Here is a 23,828-nt window from a genome sequence, read left to right as displayed (position 1 = left end):
ATGGCCCCGGTTCTCCTTGGCAACAGCATGCGCAAATCACAAAGGGGAACGGTTCTTTGCAAGAGAAGAGGGTGTGTCATTAATGCGAAATGTCGCGGCACTGTGAGGCGCGCGCTACTACTACAATGCTATCGAGTGTCCTGGGCATCTGTGAGAGAGGGAGAGGAGAGAAACGGCCGCAACGATCCTGTTAGTAATTGCTGGGATCCGCAAGGCGGAGGTAGTCGGTAATCTTGTACGGTGTCGTCGTGGTCGAGGTCCTCCAGCCGACCTTCTCCTGAGGCGTGTCGCCAATGAAGAGCTGGTACGCATTGTGGATGTAGGTGTCCTGGGCAATCTGCTGGGTGAGTTTGCCGTCCTGGCTCGGCTGTGGAACCACACCGAGGTAGTTTTCGGTGCCTTGGTTGCCAGAGTGGTCCCAGACGAAGAACTGACGCTCCTGGCTGTCGTCGTCCGTGTAGGAGCACCGCTGGCTGGTGAAGCGGCCGTTGCGCGAGGTGCCATCGAGGGTGATGCAGAAGTCGGTCGCGCGCGTCGACCGAACGTGGCCTGCAAACGTCGTGCCATTCTGCGCCGGCAGGTTCATGTACTTGGACGTGCACGCCTCAAAGACAAACTCCTCGGGTCCCGCGGGCGTCTTGTCGTTGGCCTTTGCGTCGAGGACGAGGATACGGTGGCCGGAGCCATCGCGGGTGTCAGTGAAAGCGGGGTACCGGGGATCATGGCGGCAGGCCTCGCAGTCGGCATTGAACTTGAGGACATAGCCGGGGGGCGAGACAACTTTGCACGTCACACCTGGGGCTCGCTCGATGAGCTGCTCAGCAGGTGCTGCCGGAGCGGCGGCTGCCATGCCGAAGAAGGAAGCCGCAACAACGACAAAGCTGGTAGCAAATTGCATCTCGAAGAATAAATCTGGCTCGGATGGGGAAATTTGGAAAAGAGAACGAGGAGGAGGGGCCGATGTGAGAAAAGGACGAGGAGAAGGAAGCTTGGTTGCTGCGTGAGCGCGAGGAGAATGCAAAAGGCTCGTCCTTATATAGCCTGTAGATGTACCCACACCACACCTGGGAGCTCTGAGCTAGGGTCGCTTCAAGTCCGCCGGAGCAGGAAGGGACAAATGTCCTGAAAGCAACGACTGTCCAGGCCCAGGGGCTTGTAAGGTCCTTGAACTGAACCTCAGAATATAGTGTTGGACACATCTCCACTTGGGCGTCGGAGAACCGCGTCGAAGAATCGGTTCATTGAATCGGGGCCTTAGTCTAGACTATGAAATGGTTCCAGAGTGCTTGATTCTCCCGAGAAAAACATGAAGCTCGGCTCATCTAACACCGATCTCTGTGCCTGGCTGATGTTTCTCCGAACCACCGGCAAGGCGCCGTGACACCCGCTGCTCGGCAAAGTAGTGTCCATGCACTCAGAGATGTGCATTGGCTTCTTCTGCTGCTTGGCGCATTACAGAAAAGGATTTATAGAAGATTCGGCCCCGGTCGCGTCTTGGCTATTGAAGTCAAGGTCGCGGAGCAGCGTGGTGGGCTTGTCAGTGGCTTGGCCTGCACCGTTAGCCTCTTTCTGGTATCCTCAGCATGGGCAGAGTAGTAATTATTCTTATATGTCTCGCTCGGTGTTGCGGGAGCAAAGGGCTCCCTTGCATCCGTGTGCATATAGGGAGCCGACGGTTGGAGGTATTGATGATTGTATTGCGGAGCGTGTCAAGATGGGAAGAGGAACAGAGAGTAAGACTTAGGTTTCGACTTTCATCCAACCAAAGAGCGAATCGAGGCCGACGTATCGCCTTCCCGACCTCTGAGAATAACGAGCAACAGCGTTCCTGATGGCATCAAGCGTCCGAGCCGTGTTGCTCTCTGCGACGACACAGCGAGCTGCCACATCGTCGTATCGCGCGGACCCCGTCGCGCGTTCGAGGGCCCTCTTGCGGTCGACGAGCGACTCAAAGTAGCAGAGCTGGTCATAGAGAGCCTTGTCCGAGTACTTTGGCACCGTCTTGCCCGTGCACCCGGGCATGAGGCATCGTCGCGCATAGACACCCACGACCCTCGTCTCTGTGCCGCATGCTGGCTCGGTGCAGACCGTGACTGCCTGGTAGTATCGTGCAATATGTTCACGTACCCGCGCTTCGACCTGCATGACGGCATTAACCATGCCAAAGTGCGTCTCGCAGTGCGGGCAGCAAAGGCCCGAAGAGGATAGGGGCAGCATCTTGAGCGCAGCCTCTTCGCCCCGCATCAGCCCAGGCAGCCCTGCGAATTCGCTGGTTTGACCGCATGAGCCACAGAGCAGTGGCACAGCCTCGCACTGAGCAAAGCGAACCTCGTCAGGTGTCTGACTGTCGAGCGTTGTAATCATGTCGCGCGACGATGATCCGGATCCATTGGCTGAAGAGACCGAGGCATAGCGCGACGCTTCGAGGCCCAATTGCTCCGCGAGTCGTGCCCGGTCAGTTCCCTGAATAGAGTCGCAGAGGCGCTCAATGGGTGGCAGCACCTGTAGGGCCAAGTAATGCTCAAAGTCGACACGCAGCGTGGAGCCAGCCTTGCGGACCTCATCGGGGTGATACGCCCGGTCGGCCTGGGCCGTCTTGGACGCGCTGCTGCCGTCGTCACCCAGGCAGAAGACATAAGGGATCACGTCGCCCATTCGGACAGTGACGCCACGATCAGCCATGCGCTTCGCCACCTGCACGTGGGGCAACGATTTGGCTGCCGACTCTGCGTACTCGGACACCTTCTTGGACAGCCGCTTGTACACAATGAAATCGTCGAGGTTGATTTTGCTTCCTCGGACCTGTTCCGACATATCTGCCAGGTACTCGTGGATGCGTTCGACGACAGTGTCGGTGGCCTCGCCAGAGAGGATCTGCGAGAGGACATATTCGGAGACATTCTTGGACAAAGCGCAGTACTCGCGTCTCTTCATGTCCAGACCCTTGATCTCCGTCGAGAAGCGAGCTTGGTCGCCGGCATCGATGTCGACCTTGAGGGCGGCGTATTTCTTCTTCTGCAGTAAGAGCATGCGAGCAAAGACCGCATCAATGTCGATCTCAAGCAGACGGTAGCGCTCGTTGACGGCCCTCTTGAACTCCTGACCGATGCGCATGGCCTCCATCAGATCAGTGGCATGGGTGTTGATCATGACCGAGTCAGTGTCACCATAGACAACATCGAGTGAGAGGCTCTCTGCAAGCTCTTTTGTCGCCGTCAGAATCTCTCGACCTTTGAATGTCGTCAGAGCGGCGAGCGGCCGGGCATAAAAGCGCGAACCTTCAAAGCCTAGACAGCCGTACATGCTGTTCGCAGTCAGCTTCAGGGCGAGCTGCTTGATGTCCCACTGGAGATGCTTCGAGGGTGGTGCGTTTCGGTCCTTCATCAGGCTCTTGACCTGTCTTCTCCTCTGCACCAGCGTTGAAATCAGTCGAGGCAGCACACCCTGCTTGACATCCGAGGAGGGCACCTCTGGAACGTCTTGCGAGCCCGACGAGCCGCCTTCGAGGTGTACCGAACGGTCCACGGTGGTGAAGTCAATGTTGAACTCTTGGATGATGGAGGGATAAAGTGAGTTGAAGTCCATGACGAGAATGTACTTGTCCCACAAGCCACGCTTGGGCTCAAATACAAGACCGCCCTTGAACTTGTCCTTCTTTGACGATTTTCCGCCCCCGCCGCCCGTGGCGCCGTCTTCGTCGTGATCGTCTTCGTGGTCTCCGTCATCGTCGTCGTCATCGTCATTACGCTGCTGGCGCTTCTTTGAGCTAGTTGCCGCAAGCGTGGCGAGCAGCTGCTGTCTCTCTGACTTGTTGAGCTTGTCGGGACAGATGAACTTTTGACGGTGGAAATCGTGAAGCAAGATATATTCGTTACGCTCCGCACGACCACCATTGAGAGTCCGAGCCCACGAATTGCCCGCGAGGTTTGTCAGCTGCTTGGTCAGGGCGAGGATCTGCACTTTCGAGGCAAGAGCCATCTGGAAGAAGGCGTCGACCTCATTATGACGGACGAAACTCATCAGACGCTCCCCGTTTGGAGCTAGGTGGTCGAAAAAGGCTGCGGTGTCGTCCGGGTCGATGTCCTCCCTCTGTGCCTTGAGATGGGTGCCGACCATCTCTGTGAGCGACCACGTCGTCGAGGGAATCATGCCCTTGGCTGTGTCACTGGCCAAGTCGCAGATGAGTCGGCCAGAGACGAGCCTGAGATTGAATCCCTGGCGAAGCGGAGGCCACTTTTGCCGACGCAACCTGCCCAGTCGCGACCAATGGTCGACACGAAGCTCCTTTATGCGATGCAGGAGGACGTCGAGGGTGACGCCGGCAAATTCGTGTCCCACAATGACATCGGGATCCTGCTGCTGCACGTGGGCCAAGAGGGCGTTGAGGAGCATCCGCTCGTACTTGACGGTGAGGACCTTGGTCGGCTTGGCCGCCCTCGCTTCTCGCTCGAAACCGGGCGGGAACATGTTTCCCAATGGTCGGACGACGGAAAAGAGATCGCTTCGAACATTCTCGGGGGGCGTGGCCTCTTCCAATTGCGTATCCTTCCACGTCCTTGCGGCGCAGGCGACGATTTCGCGCTTGTTCTCCTTGTGGTTGATAATTGTCCGCACCGAGAGGCTCATGACCGTCAACGGAGGCGTGTCGCGAGGCGCATCTTGGTCCGTGTCGGCAAATGGCTTGACAAATTTGGCGTCATCGACCGTGAGCTCGACCTTGCACCAGCTCAGCGGCGTTTCCGAGGCTGGACGAAGCGAGGCACATTCGACATCGAGCCAGCAGGGACCCATGATGTTGCGCTTGACGACAAAAAGCTCAAAGGCACTCGTATTGGTGCCAAAGGCCCGGGAGAAGGTGCGGCCCTGCACATCGATGGGCAGCTGCGGCTCGTCGAAGCCGTACTTGACCTTGAGATAGTTGCCCTCGGCAGGCACGCCAGGAATCTCAAAAGCATACTTGCGTGGCACCCACTTTGCGAGGAAAGACTTGATGCCGTGCTTGGACGTCATTGCGTCAAAGTCGTCGTACACCTCTTCCTCTGTGAAGACGACTTATCAGCAAATCAAGTTTATAAAGTCAGACACGACCAGTGCTCACCACCAAAGCCCTCTCGAGGAAGTAGGTAGACGCAGCGTTCCACTCCTTCGACCTGGAGACAGGCGCTGACGTAGCGATCTGTTGCATGGTCCTTGACCTTGCCTATGAGGTAGATGATTCCCTGCTGCTCGGTGTAGTCGGTCCAAAAGAACCTCAGCTTTCTGCCGTCTTCTTCGAATGGCTTAATCTTCGATGAGGCTGCATTCGATGCCGATGTCGATGTCGAGGGAGACGGTATGTCGTTGACGTTGGCCAGGCCTGCGCCGATGGACTGCCAGCTCTTCTTGAGGTCTGGAGTAGCCTTTTGCTCTGGGGCTTCAACCTGAGCCACCATCTCGGGCATTGGCAGATCTTCTTCAACCTGCTCTTGCTTGACAACGACTGTTGGTTTGGCAGGCGAGGCAGCCTTTGTGGCCTTTGTCGCGCGAACACTAGTGGTACTGACGAGGTGGGCGTTCTTCTCCGGCGCACGTACAGAGAATCCGTCGTCGTCATCCTCGTCGTCGTCGTCTTCGCCTCCAGCCAACAGCTCGAGGGAGGGGTCAATAACAGATGTCGAGCGACGGGAAAGCAAGTCGGATGTCTCAGTGATGTCCATGCTGTCAATTCGCTTTGGAAGACCCTTTTCAGCTTTGAAGCGCTTGTGGTTGAGGTGGTCTTCCTCATCGCCGACCAGGGCCCAGGGCGGCGTGTCTCCTCCCCGGACGTGGACTCTATTGCCAACATCGTCGGATGAGGAGGGATCGAGAGGGTCGCTGCTGGGTGGACCGGTCGATGGGCTCGATGGTGCGTGGTGCTGCCGGAACGACGTGAGGGAGGGAGGAAACTCGTCTGTCTTGCGTTTGCGTGAGTTGTTGTTGCTGCTGCTGCTGCTCAGCATACCTCGACCGACGCGTGTCGCCGGCGACGGGCTTTCGGCCACCTCGCCAGGTTCAAGTCCACCCATGAGCCGTCGCATGAAGTCGTCCTCTTTCTCGCGATTGACGGCGGGCCGATAGGCGTCCAGCGCGTTTGCCGCGTTGCTGGGTGCCATTGCTGATGCACCTCCTGCGGCTCTTGGCCTGGCCTTCTGCTGCTTGCCAAACGCGTCGGCAAGCGCAGTCGCCCTCTTCTTCTTGTCTGTGCCCGTCTTTCTCTTGCTCTTCTTGCGCCCTGTCCTAGCATAGTATTCTTCTGCATCTTCGCTGTCCTCTTCGTCGTCGTCCTCGCCGTGTTGTCTGCCTCGATTGTCCCACTCGTCGCGTCCGTCGTCGACGTAGCCGGATCCATCGTCGTCTTCAATGAAGTCGTCGTTCATCATCCTGCCCCGGACGATCGACTTGTATTCGTCCTCTGACACCTCATCGTAGAGGTCATCATCTGAGTCCGATTCGCCCTGTATGCGCAAGACCCTGTTCAGCATCGTGTCCTTCCCTATGCTGCGAATAGAAGCGACTCACCTTTGCGTATTTGACGACACCCGCTCCGGTGCCCCCTTCTCGCTTCGCCTTGAGAGCCGCAAGCGCGTTCATGCGCTTCGCCTTCAAGCTGCTCATCTTGGCGTCGGCTCTGCCCTGCTCAGGTCGAGTCGCGAGACGGGCTGTGAGTGAGAGATGGAGCAGACCAGAGGGGAAGAACAAGCGCGAGGCGTTTAGCAGCAAGCGGTGGGGAGAACGCGTCGGGAAAAGTGTTTCATTTTCGCGCGCGCGCCCTCGAGCGTGATTTGTCATGTGCCAGAGTCGGTTCTCCCAAAAGCGTCATTAATGGACGAACAAATTTGTCACCGCTTTCTTTCGCTCGCCAGAGCCAAGAGCGGCGGCTACATGACTCGAGGGCCAGGCAGCAAGCAGCTCTGCCTGTTCGGCAAGGTTTGCCCATCAATCTCCATCGCATGAAGGGAGAAGCCTCCTCTCGGAGGCTCGGCATGAGTGGAACACCATGGGTGGTAGCCCGAGCTCCGAAGAGCGCGACGAGCAATCCGGCCTTCTTCCAGGGGGAGGATTCTGTGAAGCCACACTGCTACTACTATTTCCTGTTAGCAAAGGCGGGCCACGGATCAGATCTGCCAAAATCGCCGCCAAATGGCCGACCGCGTTGGGCCGTGCAAGAAGTTTCGTACAAATTTTTTCAAAACGCGGACTTCGGAGCTCGTTCTGGGCGGACCAACACGCAGAGAGGAGAGGGTGCATTCGAGCGTTTGTTTATGCATACAGAGCCAATAGCAGAGGTAGTAGTGCTGATAGCAGTATAGAACGCCGGCCTAGCACCGAGGGAGGCCTGCAAACTGGTCGGCTGAGGATGGAGGCACGGCCAAAAATTTATAAGGACGGGCGGCTGTAAGATGATTTGTTTGTTGCTCACTGCCACCAAAACACTCCCAGGCAGTGAAGGGGAGCAATGAGCGGACACGACACAAGCGACATCGGCCTCGCCGAGCTCCAGCAGGCTCGCATCCTTCGCTACGAGGAGACTAGCGACGCTCATGATAGGCGCACCTACCAGACGGCCGGCTTTGGCCCCATGTCGCCGTCCGAGTCAAAGTCGACGACGCCGTTCGACTCCAAGGCCACCTCGGCCCGCAACTCGTCAGATGGCCTTCCGTTATCGTCGTCGTCGATGGAGCAGCCGGTGCAGCTGCCGACCGAGGCCATGTTCCAGGCTCGCCCGGCCCAGCTCAAGAACATGACGGCCGAGATCCTCTTTGTCATGACGTGCGCCCTCTCGCAGATTCTCTTTTCCTTCTTGCTCGGGAATGTCGCCACGCTGCAAGACGTCCTCGTTGACAAGCTCAACATCCCCCATTCGCAGTCGCCTTGGCTCATCGGTTCCTATGCCCTTGCCAACGGCCTCTCCGTCATCGTCTCGGGCCCCGTGGCTGACCTGACAAAGCCAAAGTACCTCATCTGTGGCGCCTTTGCCTGGCTTACGGCTTGGAGTGTCGTCGGCTGCTTCTCCCTCACCAACAAGTATCTCTTCTTCGTCGTCCGCGCCTGCCAGGGCATCGCTGTCGGCGTTCTCCTCACCTCCACACTGTGCATCTGCGGCAGGATCTACAAGCCTGGGCTCCGCAAGACGAGAATCTTCTCGGCCATGGCCAGCGGCGCGCCCCTGGGATTCTGGCTCGGCTGCATCTCCTCATCGGCCCTGGCTACCGCTGATGTCCGCTACATCTACGTCCTCGACGCCGCCATCTCAGCCTGCTGCCTCGCCGCCGCCCTGTATGCAATCCCGGCAATCGACTCGTCGACGGTCGTTAATGCCCCCTTCGATTATCTCGGCAGCATCTTTGCCGTCACGGGCTGCTCACTCCTTGTCGCCGGTCTCACCCAGGGCCCCTCGGTCAGCTGGGCGGCCTACGCCATTGCAATCGTCGTCATCGGCGTAGCATTCATCGTCGCCTTCTTCTTCATCGAGACACGTGCTAAACGACCGATCATGCCGCCCCAGGTCTGGAAGGCGCCGAGCTTCACACCCCTCGCCATCGCCTACTTTGTCGGTTTCGGAGGTTACATGTCCTGGCAGTGGTACATGGTCCAATTCTTCCTCCACGTTCAGCACGCATCGCCAGTCACGACGGCCCTTTACATTCTTCCGAACCCGATCATCGGCGTCTTGGCGGCCTACATCGTGTCCATCATCCTCCATCGTGTCCCTGGACATTACGTCTTCTTCATCTCCATGGTCTGCTTTGGCCTAGGCCCCGTCTTTTTTCTTCCCCAGACGGCGGGCACGCCGTACTGGAACCTGAGCCTCGTAGGCATCTCGCTCGTCACCCTCGGGCCCGACCTCTCCTTTGCTGCCGCCTCGGTCATCATCACGAGCTCCACGCCCAAGTCCTACCAAGGCTCGGCCGCCTCGATCCTCGTGACGCTGCAGAACCTCTCGGCGGCCATCATGACGAGTATCAGCGACAGCATCGGAGTCAGGGTCACCGATGGCTCTGGCTCAACGACGATTGATCTGAGCGGCTTGAGGGCCATCTGGTACTTCAACATGGCCTGTGCCATTGTCGCGGCCGCCATTGTCCTGATCGCCGTTCGGGTCCCAAAGAGCATCGAAAAGGACCACGAGAAAGAATACTGACCAAATCAGGCACACCGCCTCTTTTCTTCCCTTGTATTTATATGAACCATCCACCAAGTAGCGTTTCCTGGGTCTCACTGTCACCTTCTCATTCTTCTCTTCTTTTCCACGAGAGCGATGGTTGCCACACAATAATATACTCCGCCCCGTCCAAGCCTTACATGTGGATGAGCGCGTGCGTAAGGGACTGGGAAACCCATGCAGGAGAGCCTCATAAAGACCAGCTCACACCTTCATGATACCACATCAGTGTTCGTGTTCTAGAGTGGTGGAATTGCCTTGCCTCGGGCTGAAAGGTATAAGACCTTATGGGAGAGGAAAAGAGGCAACGGGAAAGCCTTCAGTCGTCAGCGATCAGGTCTGCGACGATCGCTGTGCCGTGATGGAAGAAGAGCGAGAAGTGGCCCTCGCCGGGAAAAGTTTTAAGGCTGGCATTCGGAAGCCTCTCTTGTGCATATTGGCCCATGGACAGGGGCGTACTTCCGTCGCGGTCACCGTAATACAGCTTGACTCTTGAGTGGACCGATTTCAGGGGGAAAGGTAATGGCGCAAATTGCATGTAGGCGTCGGTCATGTATCCTTCTGAGCCTTGTCTCATTGACTCGCGAAAGACGTCGATGAGACGATCGAATGACTCTGCGTCCTGTCGCAGGCACCTCTGTTCGATTTCTGGTAAAGACTCAAGGAGCTTCACCATGGTGCGGCGAAACACTGCAGGGTCCGCGTCTTGCGCTGGTCGAACGAAGTCGCGGTCGATCGTATACTTGAGCAGGGAGCGGGGTGCATATATGTTGTACTTGTATGCGATGTAACGCTGCCATGATACACCGGACAGGCCAGCATCATAGAAGAGACCAGCCAAGATGCCCGATGACTTGAGGCGTCGCTGATTTCGGAGCTTTTCGCCAAGGTACCTTGCGCATGCCATCGCGTAGATACCTCCGCCAGAGCCACCCAGAACATGCACATCTTGAAGATTGAGGTGATCGCAGAGATCGGCAATGTCTTCTGGCCACTCCTTGAGCTCGTAGTCCTTCTTCCAGGTGGAGAGGCCTATTCCAGGTCTGTCAATGCCAATGATTCGCGCACCCGTCTTCTTGCCTGCCTCGCTGCAGTCTCCAGCCTCGAGACGGGAGCCGGGCGTACCATGAAAGTATAGCACAGGTTTGCCGTACGGATCCCCAAATTCAGCAAAGCCCAGCGAACGTCCGTCGCGGAGCTTGCACGTCTGATGCGCCTGGGGTAAGTTGGACGTCGCCGTTAGAAAGGATCGCGTCATGGTCAATGAATGCCGGAGCTGTCGAAGTGATGAAGACACAATCGAGATAGCCATCCTGACGGGGCGAATGGATCTCAAAGCTTCTCAAATGTATCAATATATAGGCTCGGCCGTGGTTGCCCACATGACGGTCATCGGCGCCAAGAGCAAGTGAAGGATAGGCTGGGACTAAGCGTCTTTGGGGCTCTTGTCTCTCCACGTCGTAAAGTTACGGAAATGCTAGGAAGGGGCAGCAGAAGAGCAAGCACAGCTCTCACTGAATGGCCGAACGGTCTATTGAGAATGGATCTCCACAAGAGCGATCGCGCCCGAAAATGTGATCTCATTCCGACCTGATTCCGACTACGAGGCTGACTGAGAGGTCAAAACATCCCACCGAGGCATACCTATAAACAATGGTCGTTGCTTGTGCACACAGAACGAGGGGGGTGACCGATTCTGAGCTGGCGTCACATCACTATTCGCCCACAAGCGATTGTAAGCGACTGTTCATGAGGGTACACTGCGCTGTCTATGAATTCGGCCGACGTCCCCCACCATTGAGGGACAGCGCTTAATGCTATAGCAAAGGGGAATGAGCAACCCATCTCAGGAAGCGTTCGGCTAAAGCACCTGAGTACTGGATTGCCGTCTGGCAAAGCTGTGAAGCTGTGCAGCTGAGACCTCGGATTTCGAATTCCGCTCTGAATCTTCGGATCCGGGCGGGGCATACCATTTGCATCCAAGATTGACCTCAATGCCACATTTTGGTCGAGAGTCCAGCCCCTTCACCCTTTCGCTGCCGCTGCTCGGCTCTGCATGCCTACTCTCAATAAAGGCACTGCTGCAGGCGGGTGAGCCCTAATTCTGCCAGAGGAAGGTTGCTTTGCCTTTCACAGCATCCTGCCGCCATGAAGCGAGAGCCACAAGCTTCACTGTCCTGTAGCGAGAGCTAAAATTGGCAGCCGAAAGGAAACGAAGCAAAGATGCATAGGTCAGAAGGATGCGACTTCCTCGAATAGCATGCTCCGTACGAGGGACAGTCAAGTTCGGGTCTCCTCCGAGAATGAGGGATACTGAGGCGCATGCCTCTCTGCCCAAAATAAAGATGCAGGATTTGGCTTGTACGCAGGACAGACCCTGCCGTGACGCGGTGACCTCCATTTGATTGGCTTGTGTTGCAGCAAACATGTGTGATCTATCTCGCTTCGGCGTAGGAAGGCGAAAGACGGGTGCTTGTGTGCCCAAACTATCATGCCGCGGGCCAAAGCCGACGGGCCCCATTATTCACGGAGGGCCTCGTAAATATTTTCCCCATCGCGCGAAGACCTCCGAGAATTTCCCTCGCGCGCGCGCGCGGACAATTTCGGTACAGGAACGGAAAAGAAGCCAATGGTTTGATGACGGAGCGCTCATTACATTCAGACAGCTCCAGCTCGACCTGCACAGGAGCTCTATCTGGCTACGTCGCACTGCGTGTTGCTAAATGTGCAGGCGAGACGACTCCAATAGTAGTGGAAGATCGCTCACCCGACAAATCGATTACGTCCTCTGTTAATTGCCATGAAGCGAGCTAGCAACATGCACGAAAATTCTGTGTAGGAGCGCTGTGGCGTCTATGTGCATTCGTCCGAATTCCTCCATCCTAAGACATGCTTGGCTCGTTGCCGGCGATTCTGACGAAGGGCTTTGCTGGCACAGATGTAGCCACGTCATTAGATTGCTCGGTTCAGAAATCAATACTTTGCCCGGATGAAGGGTAAGTAAGTCACCGAGGCTGTCGAGTGACACAGCCGAGCTATGCTCGTGTCAGCGCCTCGTTGCTCCCCAGCCCCGGGACCTGTCAAGTTGAAAGGAGTACGCGGGACGAGGCGCGATCCAGCGGGCAAGGGGAGCGGGCTCGTGTGACGTACGACTTCCAATAGCGGAGCGTCATTGTCAGGCTACTACTAGCAACCCCTTTGCATTCGGAAAGGACGGATGGGTTTCGCCTGGGAACGGAAATTTAAGGAGGCATGGAGCTTCCCTGAACGGACGACAGCCGTGTCGTCTTCTTGGGTCCTCCTCGGCCTGACTCGCCTTTCGTCGGCCTCCCGGTTCATAGCCATTGGTCCACTGTCGCATTTGTAATGGCTCAATCTATATTGTCATTCTCGCAATTAAAACAAAGTCTAGGGGTGGAAGCGCGGTGCCAGCACTGGGACCGTCTAGATTTCCTTGAACTTCGGGCCAGTCTAGATTCTCGTGAAATTTGAACCTTCCTCGGCTTTCCATAATTTCCTTTATTGCTACCTGTCCCCAGGCGCATGGGCAGGGGCTCTGTCATTTTGCCGGAGCTGAGCTGCAGTAGTGCTGGCTTCTTTCTTTAGTTGACAAGGGACACCAAGCGTTTCCTTGGTAAAAGGCCCGCGTCTGGATTTCAACGCGGCCGTCGAGGTCCTGTGTCAGTCTGTTTAGGCGTCACTGACCTGATGCCCCGTTGCCCGCCACATCTGACGGAGACACACACGGTTGCGCTGCGCTCTGCGCCTCTCTTCGGGCTAGTCCGCCCCCCGTCGTTCTGCCCTCGCTCGTCTGGCCCTGTATACGGACCTCCATATAACCAATTCGTCCGTTGTCGCGCTTACGCAGTTCCCCTCCTCGCTCATCCCCACCGCCGCACCTTTCCAACTCCTCCATCGCATTCACCGCCATATCTTTCGAGGAGCGGCACCGACCACCGGAAATAAAAACAACAAACAAAAGGAACCTGATTGGAGAGCAGGCTTCTCCATCATCAAACCTCGTGTTCCACCGCTGAAAGGCAACAACCTCCAAAAGCACCCCTCGCTGTTTCGGCACCCAAAAGGGATCATCCCACTCCACCACACCACCGGCCTCTTGCTTTTCTCACTTCATCCTGCACATCAAGCACAGCATGCCGGCCCCCATTGCCATTTCAAGAACGCCCTCGGAGCTCGACTCGTTTGGCTCGCCCCGTGCCTCGGTCGGTGCAAGCCAGCACCCGGTCAGTGGCCTCCTCTCGTCTTCGTCCAGCGGAATGTCGACACCGTTCATCGGTGCGTCCAGCGGCTCGTTCCGTGAGGCTATTGCTGCTTCGTTTGGAAAGGAAGCGTCCGAGTGAGTACTGGTTGAAATTGAATTTGGCCCGGTGGCGAGCCTTGATGGGAGCCCGAGTCTGACTTGACTGTCTTGTTGTCTCTTCCTGCGACTCAGCATCATGGACTACTCCATCTCGGCATTTTCCTCGTCGGTCGACTCCGAGGCAACTGTTCTCCCTTCGACTTCGATGCCCAAACGGCTTGAATCGACGTTTTGCACCAACTTCAAGTGTTGCGGTCAGGCACTGGCCAACCTGCATGATCTGCTGCAGCACTACGAGGAGCGACATGTCAAGTTTGAAGACGATGACATGCCGGCTATGATCGCTGACGACGACGTCTCGTCGCCCTCTTCGGCATCCTCCTCGCAGCCGCCGAGCCCCAAGGTGGTCAACAACGCCGCCAACGGCGCTGGGCCGTCGAACCTCGAGCAGCAGCAACAGCTCAAGAAGCAAGTTGCTCCCATCCACACCAGGGTCAACAGCAGCGACATTGACACCTTCGAAGAGTCATCAGCTTTTGACACGGCCGTCATGCGGAGCCCAATGAGTGCAAAGGGCAAGAAGCGCAGCTTTGGACAATTTTCAAACGGCAACAACACTCCTCATGTCCACCAGTCGCTGCGTCGTGCGCTCATCGACGGAGGCGTGGGACGGGGCACAAGCGGTCGCAGCTCCGTCTACTCAGCCAACTCGCCTTTCTCGACGCCAGGCAGCTCCATCCCTGGCACACCCGTCATTGAAGGGGACCAGGACGCGGCCTTCTTCGGCACAAATGCCCATGCACCTGCCTTTTCCTCGCTCTCCATCCGTGGCAGTGGCAACGGTGCAGCCAACGAGGACCACGACCTGCCGTCGTGTGCACCACCCAACCTCTTCTTCCCTGCCTCGGGCGCCTCTTCATCTTCGAGCACCAACGCTGCCGGCGCGCCACCAGCGAAGCGCGAGCGCGTCAACTCAATCAACAACACGACAGCCTCGTCGATTGCCGGTGCGCTCGAAAACAGCCTGGCCAGCCCTGGCTCGGCGGCCGACCGGCCGTACAAATGCCTGACGCCGGGTTGCGACAAGGCGTACAAGCAGATGAATGGGCTCAAATACCACCGACTGCACGGCCAATGCAACCAGAACACCCTGCCACCTCAGCAACAGATTAGTGCAGTCGTCAACGGCAATGCCCCCGGCACTCCTACCGGCCAGCAGGAAGATGGTGACGACAAAGTGATGACCGACTCGCCTGCACCGTCGCCCCGCTTGGCCTCTGCCGTGCCCGCTGTCGCTTCTGCGTCGACTGCATCTGCCGCCGCTCCGTCGCAAGTGCGGCCCAGCATCGCTACCACGGCTGCTCCACCGCCATCACCTGCGACGGCGAACGAATCACCGTCGCCGACGCCCACCGGCTCCGCGCCCAGCAGCCCACGGTCGTCGATTGGCAGCCTCAACGGCGGCGCTGCCGACAAGCCCTTCGAGCGCGTCTACATCTGCCAGGTCGGCAACTGTGGCAAGCGCTACAAGAACCTCAACGGCCTCCGCTACCACTACCTTCACAGTGGGTCCCACGGTCTCCTGGGTCTCCAGCTGCTGCACTCCAACGGTGGTGGTGCCAGTGCTCGGGCCGACTCTACAACCGGTCGTCCCGCTGTCAGCACCAACGACCTGAGCAGCGCAGCGCTTGCCGCCGCCGCACAAGCCGCTGCTGCCCAGCAGCAGGCCCAGCAACGATCGGCCGCCGCGGCTGCCTCGTCAAACAACAGCAGCCAGCCCACTGAGTCGTCCGCCTAAGGTCGCGATCACCTCTTCATCTACAATCAAAAATGTGAGGCTTTTTACCCTCACGATCCCAAAAAGGAGACACTTCTCCGCCCAAAAAAAAGAGAGCACAAGACGTTGCCCTTAGATTTGGCATTCGCCTCCATCGCCATCACCAGTTCTTCTCAACGCATCTCACTACTCATTCTTGTTTATCGACATTGCAACCTACTATATTCATACCCGCCCTGACACAATCTCTCGGGGCCTCGCGGACGATTGACAGATCGGCTCATCCCCCTTTTTGTCCGGTCTCCCCTCTGTACATGTATAAAAAGGCTTGCAGTAGACATCGCCAGGCCATTCTCCCTATTTAACTTCTTATAGCAATACCTTAGACGTTTACTCCTACCCTAGAGTAATTATCTCGACGACGATTGTCATTCCACCTCCGTGCTCGAGTTGTCAGCCTTCCTCCTTCTCATTAATGATTCGAGCTCTTAGCCTTTCCCTGCTGCAAAAGAGTGAGAGAGAGCGAAAGGAGAGAAGCAGAGGTGACGCTGGACCAAGTTAGGAAGGTCTCGGTGATAGCGGGCCGAAAGCGGTGCGTTACCACGTGTCGAAAATATGTCTCGCCTCCACCCTCGAAGATCTGACATGGCCCATCCATCGGGTTGCTCATGACCATCATCACGAGCTCATCGATCGACAGGTGTCTCGTCAAATGGAACATCATTAGTCACTTACGGTAGGGCAAGGCTGCTGACGAATGCTTTTCTCACGGCCAGTCTGGTCTGGATTACAGACGACACGGGTCGTTGGCCAGGAATCTACAGAATGGCATCGAGGATTGACAAGGCGCATGGACAATTTCCCTGCAGGCACTACGTACTGCAACTAGACTAGCAGCTAGCTACCGCACCGCTACTTTGTAGGTCCAGCGAGATTCTAGGCAGGCGGCAGGTGTGTCACGGCCGCGTATCACAAAGGCCAACATACGACCCATTGGCAGCGGAGCTGGTTTGATACAGTGGACCCCATGCCAATTAATTCTCACGGCTCGATACCGAGCACAGCTGCAGGCTTGTTTAGGTTCAGAACCCATCAATTCCTTTTGGTAAGCCGTTCAGGGAGTTTAGGCAGGCGGCCAAGCAGGCATACATGCAAGACCTCTTTCCACCTTGTCTCACTTCTCCGTTCTCCACCCTGACTCTCTCTCTCTTTCCTGTCTCTCTCTCCCTTCTCGTCCCCCCTCCGTTCCCGATCCCCCCGCCGTCACAGGCTTCGGCAGGTCCTGGCCTCTGCTCGCGCAACACACACACTCTCACTTCTTTCTCCTCTCTTTTCTCTTCCCTTCGATCGTCACTGCTCGCTGCTGCTGCGCCGCAGAATCTTGCAAACGAGTAGGAAGCACCTGGTCGTGCCTCCTGCACCTACACACAACAACAACACACTCCCTTCTCCTTTTCTTCTCACCCTCTCTTCCGATCCGTTTTCTCCTTTTCGACACCCGTAGGACGGAGGCAGGCACGTCTTTACAGGCTCGACGCTCAACAGGCTGCTCTTTGGATGGCAGGCTCCCCGCCCTTGTCCCCTTCGTCGCTTCGTTATCAGCCCATGGAGGGCACGCTCACGCTGACGGGCCTCGTCGAGACGAGGCGTGGAGCCATCTCGGCCGGTGTCTTTTCCGAATTCAACAGCCCGAGCTGGACGCCGTTTTTCAATGGCGCCAGTGGGCCCGTCGAGTCCTTTTGGGCAAAGTCCAACGGTGAGTCGTCGCTGGTGATGTCAATTCTTGTGCAAGTGCACGATGCAGCGGGATGCTGACAAAGGACTGTTGCAGATGAGCTGAATGCGTTTACAAACCTGGAGTCGCTGTCTGTCGACGAGCTTCTCTCTGCGGACGAGGTGGCCAGCTCCTCGCCTGCCTCGACGAGTGAGTCCGAGACGCAGCGGCGGACGGTGCCCTCGTCGTCGCTCCATCTGCCCGCCTGGAACTCGTCCAACAGCCTGCGTTCCGATGCGGGCTTCCTGCTTTTCGGCGACGAAGCCGAGGACGATTCGGACAAGGACCAGGGCGCCAATGACATTTGGTTTGCGCCGGCCACGACGGCCACGACGCTCCATCGGAAGCGGAGGATGGTGGGCCTGGGCTCGGGCTCGCGCAAGTCGAGCTTCACAGATGCGCGGCGCAGGAGGAGCCTCTCGCCTGCTGGCAACCGGCTGGATGCGGACAAGTCGGTCCGGCAGTGCGTCAGCGCTCCCGAGCTTCCCATGCGCACTGAGGAAGGTGCGCCAGGAGAAGCGGTGGACCGCCAAAGCAAATCTCGCATCGACAACCTCCTCGCAGAGCTGGGCTGGTCTCGAGAAAAGGCAAATGCAGTCATGAGCGAGGCCATGGATGCCGACTCGCAGGAGCAGGAGCAAGGGCGGCAGCAGGCTCATGGCCAACAGCCACAGCAGGGCCAATCGTCTGGGAGCGCTGCCAAGGTTCCAAGCGGTCTCACCTCGACAGGTGCACTGTTCCAGCGTCGGGCTCACATGCGAGAGGGCAGCAACATGCCATCTCCCTCTCCCGTCGTCATTCCTGGCTCTAAACAGCCCGTAAAGGGAAAGAATGGCGATGAGGACGACGAAGACGAGGCGGTGGAAGTGATGCGGGATCCTCAGCACCAGCAGCCTCACAGCGCCACCCTGCCCTTCAGCTCGCTCTCAGATACACAGAGGCAACGGATCCTGGCCGATCTCCAGGCGTCGCAGATCTCGCAGCAGACGGCGAATCGGCTGGGCGTCTTCAACGACTTTGTCACCCCCAGCCAGCAGTTCTCTGGTCAGGACGCAAGCGAGCGGGCAGCCAGGGCCGTTCAGGCAGCACTCTTGTATGGAATGGAGGGAAAAGGTCCCAACATGAGCCCAGGCGGTCAGAGGCGCCCTAGCACCGCCAGCTCCGGCGGATCGAACTCTACTACTGGTATGATGACACCCATCACGCCGCTCCATCCCTTGGCTCCTGCAGCCACAAGATATCATCAGCACCAGCAGCGCCTGCCTTCGCGCTCCTCGTCCTTGTCGACTCCCTCCAGTGCATTCAACGCACTCTCGATGCAAGACCACGCACCACCCTCGGCCTCCATGGGAGGCCAATCCTTCCACCAGGGCCAGCCGTTTGCGTATCAGGTGCCGTCCACCGGTGGACCCCAAACTTCGCTCCCGTTCTCGCCCTCGGCTTTTTCCCACTTCCAACAAAGTGCTGCCTTCCCCGACAACTTTGGCGCGCCACAATCCGCTGAGGAGACGGACTTCATGACGCTGGGCAACTCACTGGGTCTGTCGTCGGTCCCTCGGCAAGCGCAGGCGCAGATGCAACCACAGCACCTCCAACACCACCAACAGCGGGAGGATGAGAAGAATCCACCCGTGATTGACTCCTCCTCGTACGGCCATATCTTCGGCGGGATGCCCCACGTTCAGCACTTTCAGCAGCTGCAACTCCAGCAGCAGCTCCAGCAGCAGCAGCAGCAGGTGGCTTCTTCGCCCAAGAAGAAGTCGCCCTCCAAGACACGGAGCTCGCCGAACCTCCGCACGACACCACCCGCCGCTGGTGATGCCTCCACGCCCTCGAGGTCGCCCCGCCGAATCGCCAGCAACCGACGTCTTACTCTCTCTAGCCAGGGGGGGCCCGCGGTGCCTCCGCTCCCTCACCTGCCCAAGTCTCCCTCGTCCAAGGCTGAAAAGCACCTCCGCAGACACTCGCACGCTTCCTCTGTCCTAACAACGGCTTCCTCTGGCACGGCCGACATGGCCTACCCAGGGGGCAGCAGCAGCGCAAAGTCGCCCAGCGTGGCTCTGCCTCAGCCGGGCAAGTTTGCCTTCGTCAATTATGGCATGGAGGACGCCGAAGAGCTCTGCTCGGCCGTCGCACCCAGTGGCTCCTACAAGGTGCCGCTCAAGGGCTACGGAAGCTCAGACGAGGCGACACCTGGCGCCGGTGAGCAGGAAGAGGGCAAGTCCAACAAGAAGCCGGCAGGAGGCAGGAGAAGTCGGACGAGGACAAAGTCGCACGGTAGCGCCAAGACAGGGCCCCGCTGGGAGCCCGTCGAGGAGGATTTGTCTTCAGGCGACAAGCAGCAACCGCAGCCGATGCAGCGCTTTGAGCCCGTCCCGCAGCAGCTCCAGTTCCAGCAGCTGTTCTTTGATGTCCACGGGGACGAGGTCGGAGGCGAAGGTGCAGACATGGGCCTGGATGATGGTGATGAGGACGACGAGGAGGCGCAAGCGCAACAAAACAAGGTCAAGAGACGCAAGAGCGTCGCGTCGCTGTCTAAGAAGAGCAGCAGAGAAAGCATCGGAACACCCGGCAGACCTCGCAGACATACGAGGACCAGCACGGGTGCTTAAAGTAAAAGAGACAGAGAGAGAACCAGTTGATGCTTGGGTTTTCACGCGGAAGTTTTCCTCCATTGGTCAACATTGCTTGACCGGTGTAACTTCTGAGAGCTTCCCGGACTCGGGCCTGCTCCCCAGTGCTCCTGGCGATCTCCTACCTATTTTACGGCCGCAATCACTTTTCTTTCAGTCGCACATGTCGTACTCTTATCATCTGTACCAGTCGCCGTTCCAGTCCATCAATGGCATTCACATACACTCCTTTATTGAAGATTTTAGTTGAAAGGCTACAATTGGCACTGTCCCAGCTGTGGCGGCTACTATTCCTCATCACTCTCGTCGTCGCCCAGCAGGTGGGCAAAGTCCTCTGCCGACGCAAACGTCGGAAGCGCCTTCTTCTTCTTTCTCTCTCTCCGCTTTGCTTGGCTCTTGCTCAGCTCCTTTCCTTCCTCTTCCTCGTCGCCAACGTCAGAGAGCTTCCTCTTAGCGCTCCTCGACGCTTCCTCGTCCTCGTCGCCATCCTCGTCAAAGCCGTGGAATGGCATGAGGTCGTCTTCGTCCTCTTCAAACATCCCCTCCTCTCCATCTTCGTCCTCCTCGTCGCCCCCTTCGTCGTCATCGCTGTCCTCGTACATGTCCAGATCCTCGTCGTCTTCTTCCTCCTCCTCGTCGTCCAGCAGCTCATCACCGCGCTCCTTCGGCATGGTCCTCTTCATCTCCTCCCAGATTTCACGCTCCATATCGCTGTCCTCTTCCTCCTCTTCGTCGTCTGATCCTCCCATCTCGTCCTCTCCCTCAATCATAACGTCATCGCTATCCTCGGCGTCCACGTCATCGTCCTCTTCTGCTCCGGTCGCGGAGTCAGCTTCCTCTTCTTCGCCTACCTTTCGGTCCTTGTGGGACTTCTTCGCCGCATCTGAAGCCGCCTGACTCCTCTCCAATTTCTGATTGAAGTACTTGTGGAAGAAGAGCTGCAAAAGCCGCGTCAACATCATCTCTGTCACCATTCACCGCTAAACATTGGCCACAAGTAAGCTCACCTGATCGACCGGCACCTGGCCAGCCTTTTTCTTCCAGAAGGCTTCCGAGTTGACGTATTCGTCCATTCCAACACCTCCACCCTTGATCCTCACGACACCTCCGCCATTCATGGCGGCGCTCTGCCCCGAGGCGGCGGCGGCGGCAGGCTGCATGATGCTGACGCCCTTTTGCTTTGCCTTGCTTGCGTCCCTGGCACCTTTCTTGGGGTTTCTGAAGACGAACAGGTCCAAAAAGTGGCTCAACGTGTTTAAGGTCAAGTCTGCTGTCGTCGTGACCCTCTCGCCAGCAAGGAGCTGCTTGGCGTGCAACGAGACGGAGGGGTGATAGTGCGCCATCAGCCGGGTCATCTCCCAGAGGCACGACAGTTCGGCCCGAGCATATTGAGGCTCGCGCTTGAGCGGGTCATACTCTTTCTTCTTTTCTTGGGCCAAAGACCGGCGAAGCGCCTCTCTTTTTGCTGCGCTGTCGACTTCTCCTCCTTCAGCGTCTTCACCATCATCGGGTACGTCGTAAAAGTGTTCCTCATCATCTTCCTCGGGCTCGGTCAGCATCATGCGCAGACCCGGCTTTGCCGTGAAGAGCTATTGAAGGAGCGACTTTCAGTGTACGCTATTGATAATGGCCAGGTCATCAGCTGCTCACCTCGCCGAGAAGAAAGAGGGATCCACAGATCCACGGTGGTTCAGCATGGAGAAGTGTCTGGGCAAAGCGCTTGACGAATGCTTTCGTTCGCTTGTCGTCCTCGTCCGACTTGACAGCCTTGTACAGAAGGTTGAGGTACATCGCTTGCTTGCTGGTCGTTGCTAGCCGAGGGTCAAGCAGACTAGCGTAGAGGGCCCGGTAGAAGCGATCGCCGATGCTCGACGTCAATGATGAAGTTCCACTGGCGCTGCTGCTGCCTACGGAGGAAGAAGAAAGAGGCGAGGAGATGCTGACTTGGTAGATGAGTTGAAGTGCTTGGAGAGCAATGTTGAAAGTGCTGGTGTGGGTGATACGGAAGAGGGTGTCGATGTGCTTCGCAAAGCTGAATAAGGATATGGAGTTGAGATCAGCCAGAAGCAAGCAACGGAGACATGCTTCAAAGACTCACATCTCGGTGTCGACCTTGGCAAATGGCATGGCTCGTCGCACACCCGTCAGGATGGCCGCCATGAGCTTCGCATCGGCATCCTGCACCATCTTGTCCTCGTCTTGGGGATTATGAGGAGCTCCTTTGCCCTTGCCGTTTTTGCCCTTCTTGCCTTTTCCGTTGGCACCATCTCTCCAGCGCCCCTTTTCTTTCTTTGCTTTTTGCTCGGCTTCCTCTTTGGCGGCAGCCTCCTCAATCGTCTCTTCCTTACCACCGTCCGCCTTGTCCATCTCCCGAAGTACCTCGTTGAAGAGGTCAAAGTAGATTGCAATCAGACGGTTAGACACAGCCTCGTCGTGCTTGGTCAGCATCGTCTGGTTGAGAGTCAGAGTACCGTAGTAGCGTGCATGCGCATTGTGACGCCCGATGGCCGAAAGGCTTGGGTCCTTGCTGATGGTGCTGGAGGCCGCGACGGGCCGCATGATCAGGTTTGCCACCTCGTTGACGATGATTGCCTTCATCGCAGGGTGGACGGTGAGGACTTGGAGGAGGCTGTTACTGGCAGCGCTTGCCACGCTCCGGTCGCCATCGCCAAGCTTGTTGGTGATCAGCCGGAGGAGGTTCTGCTCCTGCTCGGCCTTGTCGCGCAGCAGGATGAAGATCTGCGACACGGCCTGCTTTCTGACAAAGGGCAGAGTGTCGTGCGTCTGCGTCTCGAGCGTCTGGAGAAACTCGAAGTAGAACTTCTTGAGCCGGTCCTCAAAGGCAGCAATCATAAGATGGATATCGACAATCTTGCGGGTCTGCGAGTCGCCATCATCGAACAGGACGGCGAGCTGGGTCACGGTGGGCTGATCCCTGAAGTACCTCAGCTTCCGATCACCCAGTCCACCTCCCTTTGCCAACACGTCTGCCAGCGCTCGAGTAGCCCGGCCGCTCTCTTCTCGATTCTTCTTGGCGGCCATGCTCAGCAGCGTATCCATCGATTGTAGGTTGTGGACCGGACTGCTTTGGGCCAGAAGCGTCAGGGCTGCGATTCTGTCGGACAGTGTTCCTCCTTTGGCGCCACCTCCTGGCGCCAGAAGCTCGGAGATGAACTTGGCGTCCGAAGATGACAGCATCCCGTGGCCTTGTCCAGAGCCACTGGCCGTCATGCTCGCATAACGAGCATTGTCGGCATCCAGCAGCGTCTTTCCTCGCGCTTGCATTGCGGCCATCTTGGCGTCGCTGACCGCGGCGGTGGTCTTTCCCGCTGCGGGAAGAGGAGGAAGCGTGGCCTCGCTCCATCTTGTGGTGGGCGGAAATACGAAGCCATCCACGGATGAATCCTTTGATGCCTTTTGCTGCTTGGCAGGCACAGAGCTCTGGCCTTCGTCTTGAGCTTGGCTTTTTGCCTTCTCTTGCTTCCGCTCTGCTGCTTTGGCCTCCCGTTGTGCCTTCCAATCATCCACCAAACCCTTTTTTGCTGTTTCAGCACCATCCCTTGCAGCAGGCGAGATCTTCTTTGCTTCGACAGATCTGGCCTTGTCTTTCGACTTGTCCTTGGTTGCGACGACTGACAGCTTGGGTGCGTCCACGCCTGCTGCTTTGTAATCGAGTTGCTTCATGAAAGACAAAAGATCGTTGCCGAGGTCCTCCTGCCGAACGAAAACGTCTCAGCTTGTGTGCGCCTTCTCCCTGCCTGCATGAATAGTACACCACTCACATCTTCTTCTGCTTCATCATCATCACGCGACGCCTTCGCCTTTCCCTTGCCCCGCTTCCTGATGAGGTCCAGATCTTGCTTGTCGCCGCCCATCGACTTGATCTCCTTGAGCAGCGTCTCATCGTCAACGTTGTCTTCTGAAGAAGAAGAGTCCTCTTCGTCCCTGTCGGCTGCAGAGGAAGGAGCTGCAGCTGCTGCTTCACCCTTCCACTCCCTGCGTGGCTTTGCTGTGCTGGCCTGTACGACGCTGTTCGCACCCGTCGCAGACTGTTCCCCTTTCTTTTGCCTGGACTGCCCTGAAGGCTTCTTGCCTCGAGCTGCTTTCGGACGGAAGTCCCTCGCCATGCTTCTTTCGACTGC

At 57.5% G+C, this 23,828-nt stretch overlaps 7 protein-coding genes across 7 annotated transcripts; 3 read left to right on the top strand and 4 right to left on the bottom strand.

Annotated features, from left to right (window-relative positions):
* Window positions 1-6: 6 nt before the first annotated feature.
* FA10DRAFT_265197 (hypothetical protein) lies at window positions 7-1,180 on the bottom strand. The gene has a single exon (XM_025520961.1). It carries the CDS (start codon window positions 896-898, stop codon window positions 191-193), a length of 708 nt encoding a protein of 235 aa, XP_025378532.1. The 5' UTR covers window positions 899-1,180; the 3' UTR covers window positions 7-190.
* A 498-nt stretch (window positions 1,181-1,678) lies between these two features.
* FA10DRAFT_238778 (hypothetical protein) lies at window positions 1,679-6,757 on the bottom strand. Its single transcript, XM_025519151.1, has 3 exons — window positions 6,538-6,757; window positions 5,099-6,473; window positions 1,679-5,039 (listed from the first exon to the last, which is right to left on the bottom strand). Exons 1-3 carry the CDS (start codon window positions 6,631-6,633, stop codon window positions 1,741-1,743), a joined length of 4,770 nt encoding a protein of 1,589 aa, XP_025378531.1. The 5' UTR covers window positions 6,634-6,757; the 3' UTR covers window positions 1,679-1,740.
* A 686-nt stretch (window positions 6,758-7,443) lies between these two features.
* FA10DRAFT_265196 (MFS general substrate transporter) lies at window positions 7,444-9,303 on the top strand. Its single transcript, XM_025520960.1, has one exon. It carries the CDS (start codon window positions 7,475-7,477, stop codon window positions 9,158-9,160), a length of 1,686 nt encoding a protein of 561 aa, XP_025378530.1. The 5' UTR covers window positions 7,444-7,474; the 3' UTR covers window positions 9,161-9,303.
* Window positions 9,304-9,500: 197 nt separating this feature from the next.
* FA10DRAFT_284266 (alpha/beta-hydrolase) lies at window positions 9,501-10,439 on the bottom strand (the record flags this gene model as incomplete). Its single annotated transcript, XM_025523907.1, has 1 exon — window positions 9,501-10,439. The coding sequence occupies one exon, from the start codon at window positions 10,437-10,439 to the stop codon at window positions 9,501-9,503; it is 939 nt and encodes a 312-aa protein (XP_025378529.1).
* Window positions 10,440-13,241: 2,802 nt separating this feature from the next.
* On the top strand, window positions 13,242-15,534 carry FA10DRAFT_64769 (hypothetical protein). Its single transcript, XM_025525623.1, has 2 exons — window positions 13,242-13,538; window positions 13,635-15,534. The coding sequence occupies exons 1-2, from the start codon at window positions 13,336-13,338 to the stop codon at window positions 15,298-15,300; spliced, it is 1,869 nt and encodes a 622-aa protein (XP_025378528.1). The 5' UTR covers window positions 13,242-13,335; the 3' UTR covers window positions 15,301-15,534.
* A 1,221-nt stretch (window positions 15,535-16,755) lies between these two features.
* Window positions 16,756-19,780, top strand: FA10DRAFT_64780 (hypothetical protein). Its single transcript, XM_025525624.1, has 2 exons — window positions 16,756-17,035; window positions 17,111-19,780. The coding sequence occupies exons 1-2, from the start codon at window positions 16,837-16,839 to the stop codon at window positions 19,663-19,665; spliced, it is 2,754 nt and encodes a 917-aa protein (XP_025378527.1). The 5' UTR covers window positions 16,756-16,836; the 3' UTR covers window positions 19,666-19,780.
* FA10DRAFT_292234 (CBF-domain-containing protein) lies at window positions 19,781-23,813 on the bottom strand (the record flags this gene model as incomplete). The annotated part of the gene is made up of 6 exons (XM_025524391.1): window positions 19,781-20,624; window positions 20,694-21,275; window positions 21,337-21,718; window positions 21,785-22,771; window positions 22,811-23,342; window positions 23,378-23,813. The coding sequence occupies 6 exons, from the start codon at window positions 23,811-23,813 to the stop codon at window positions 19,974-19,976; spliced, it is 3,570 nt and encodes a 1,189-aa protein (XP_025378526.1). The 3' UTR covers window positions 19,781-19,973.
* Between the last annotated feature and the right edge of the window lie 15 nt (window positions 23,814-23,828).

The sequence above is a fragment of the Acaromyces ingoldii genome (genome assembly GCF_003144295.1).
Source record: "Acaromyces ingoldii strain MCA 4198 unplaced genomic scaffold FA10scaffold_2, whole genome shotgun sequence".
Classification (NCBI taxonomy): domain Eukaryota; kingdom Fungi; phylum Basidiomycota; class Exobasidiomycetes; order Exobasidiales; family Cryptobasidiaceae; genus Acaromyces; species Acaromyces ingoldii.
This window is presented reverse-complemented; position numbering and strand designations above follow the sequence as displayed.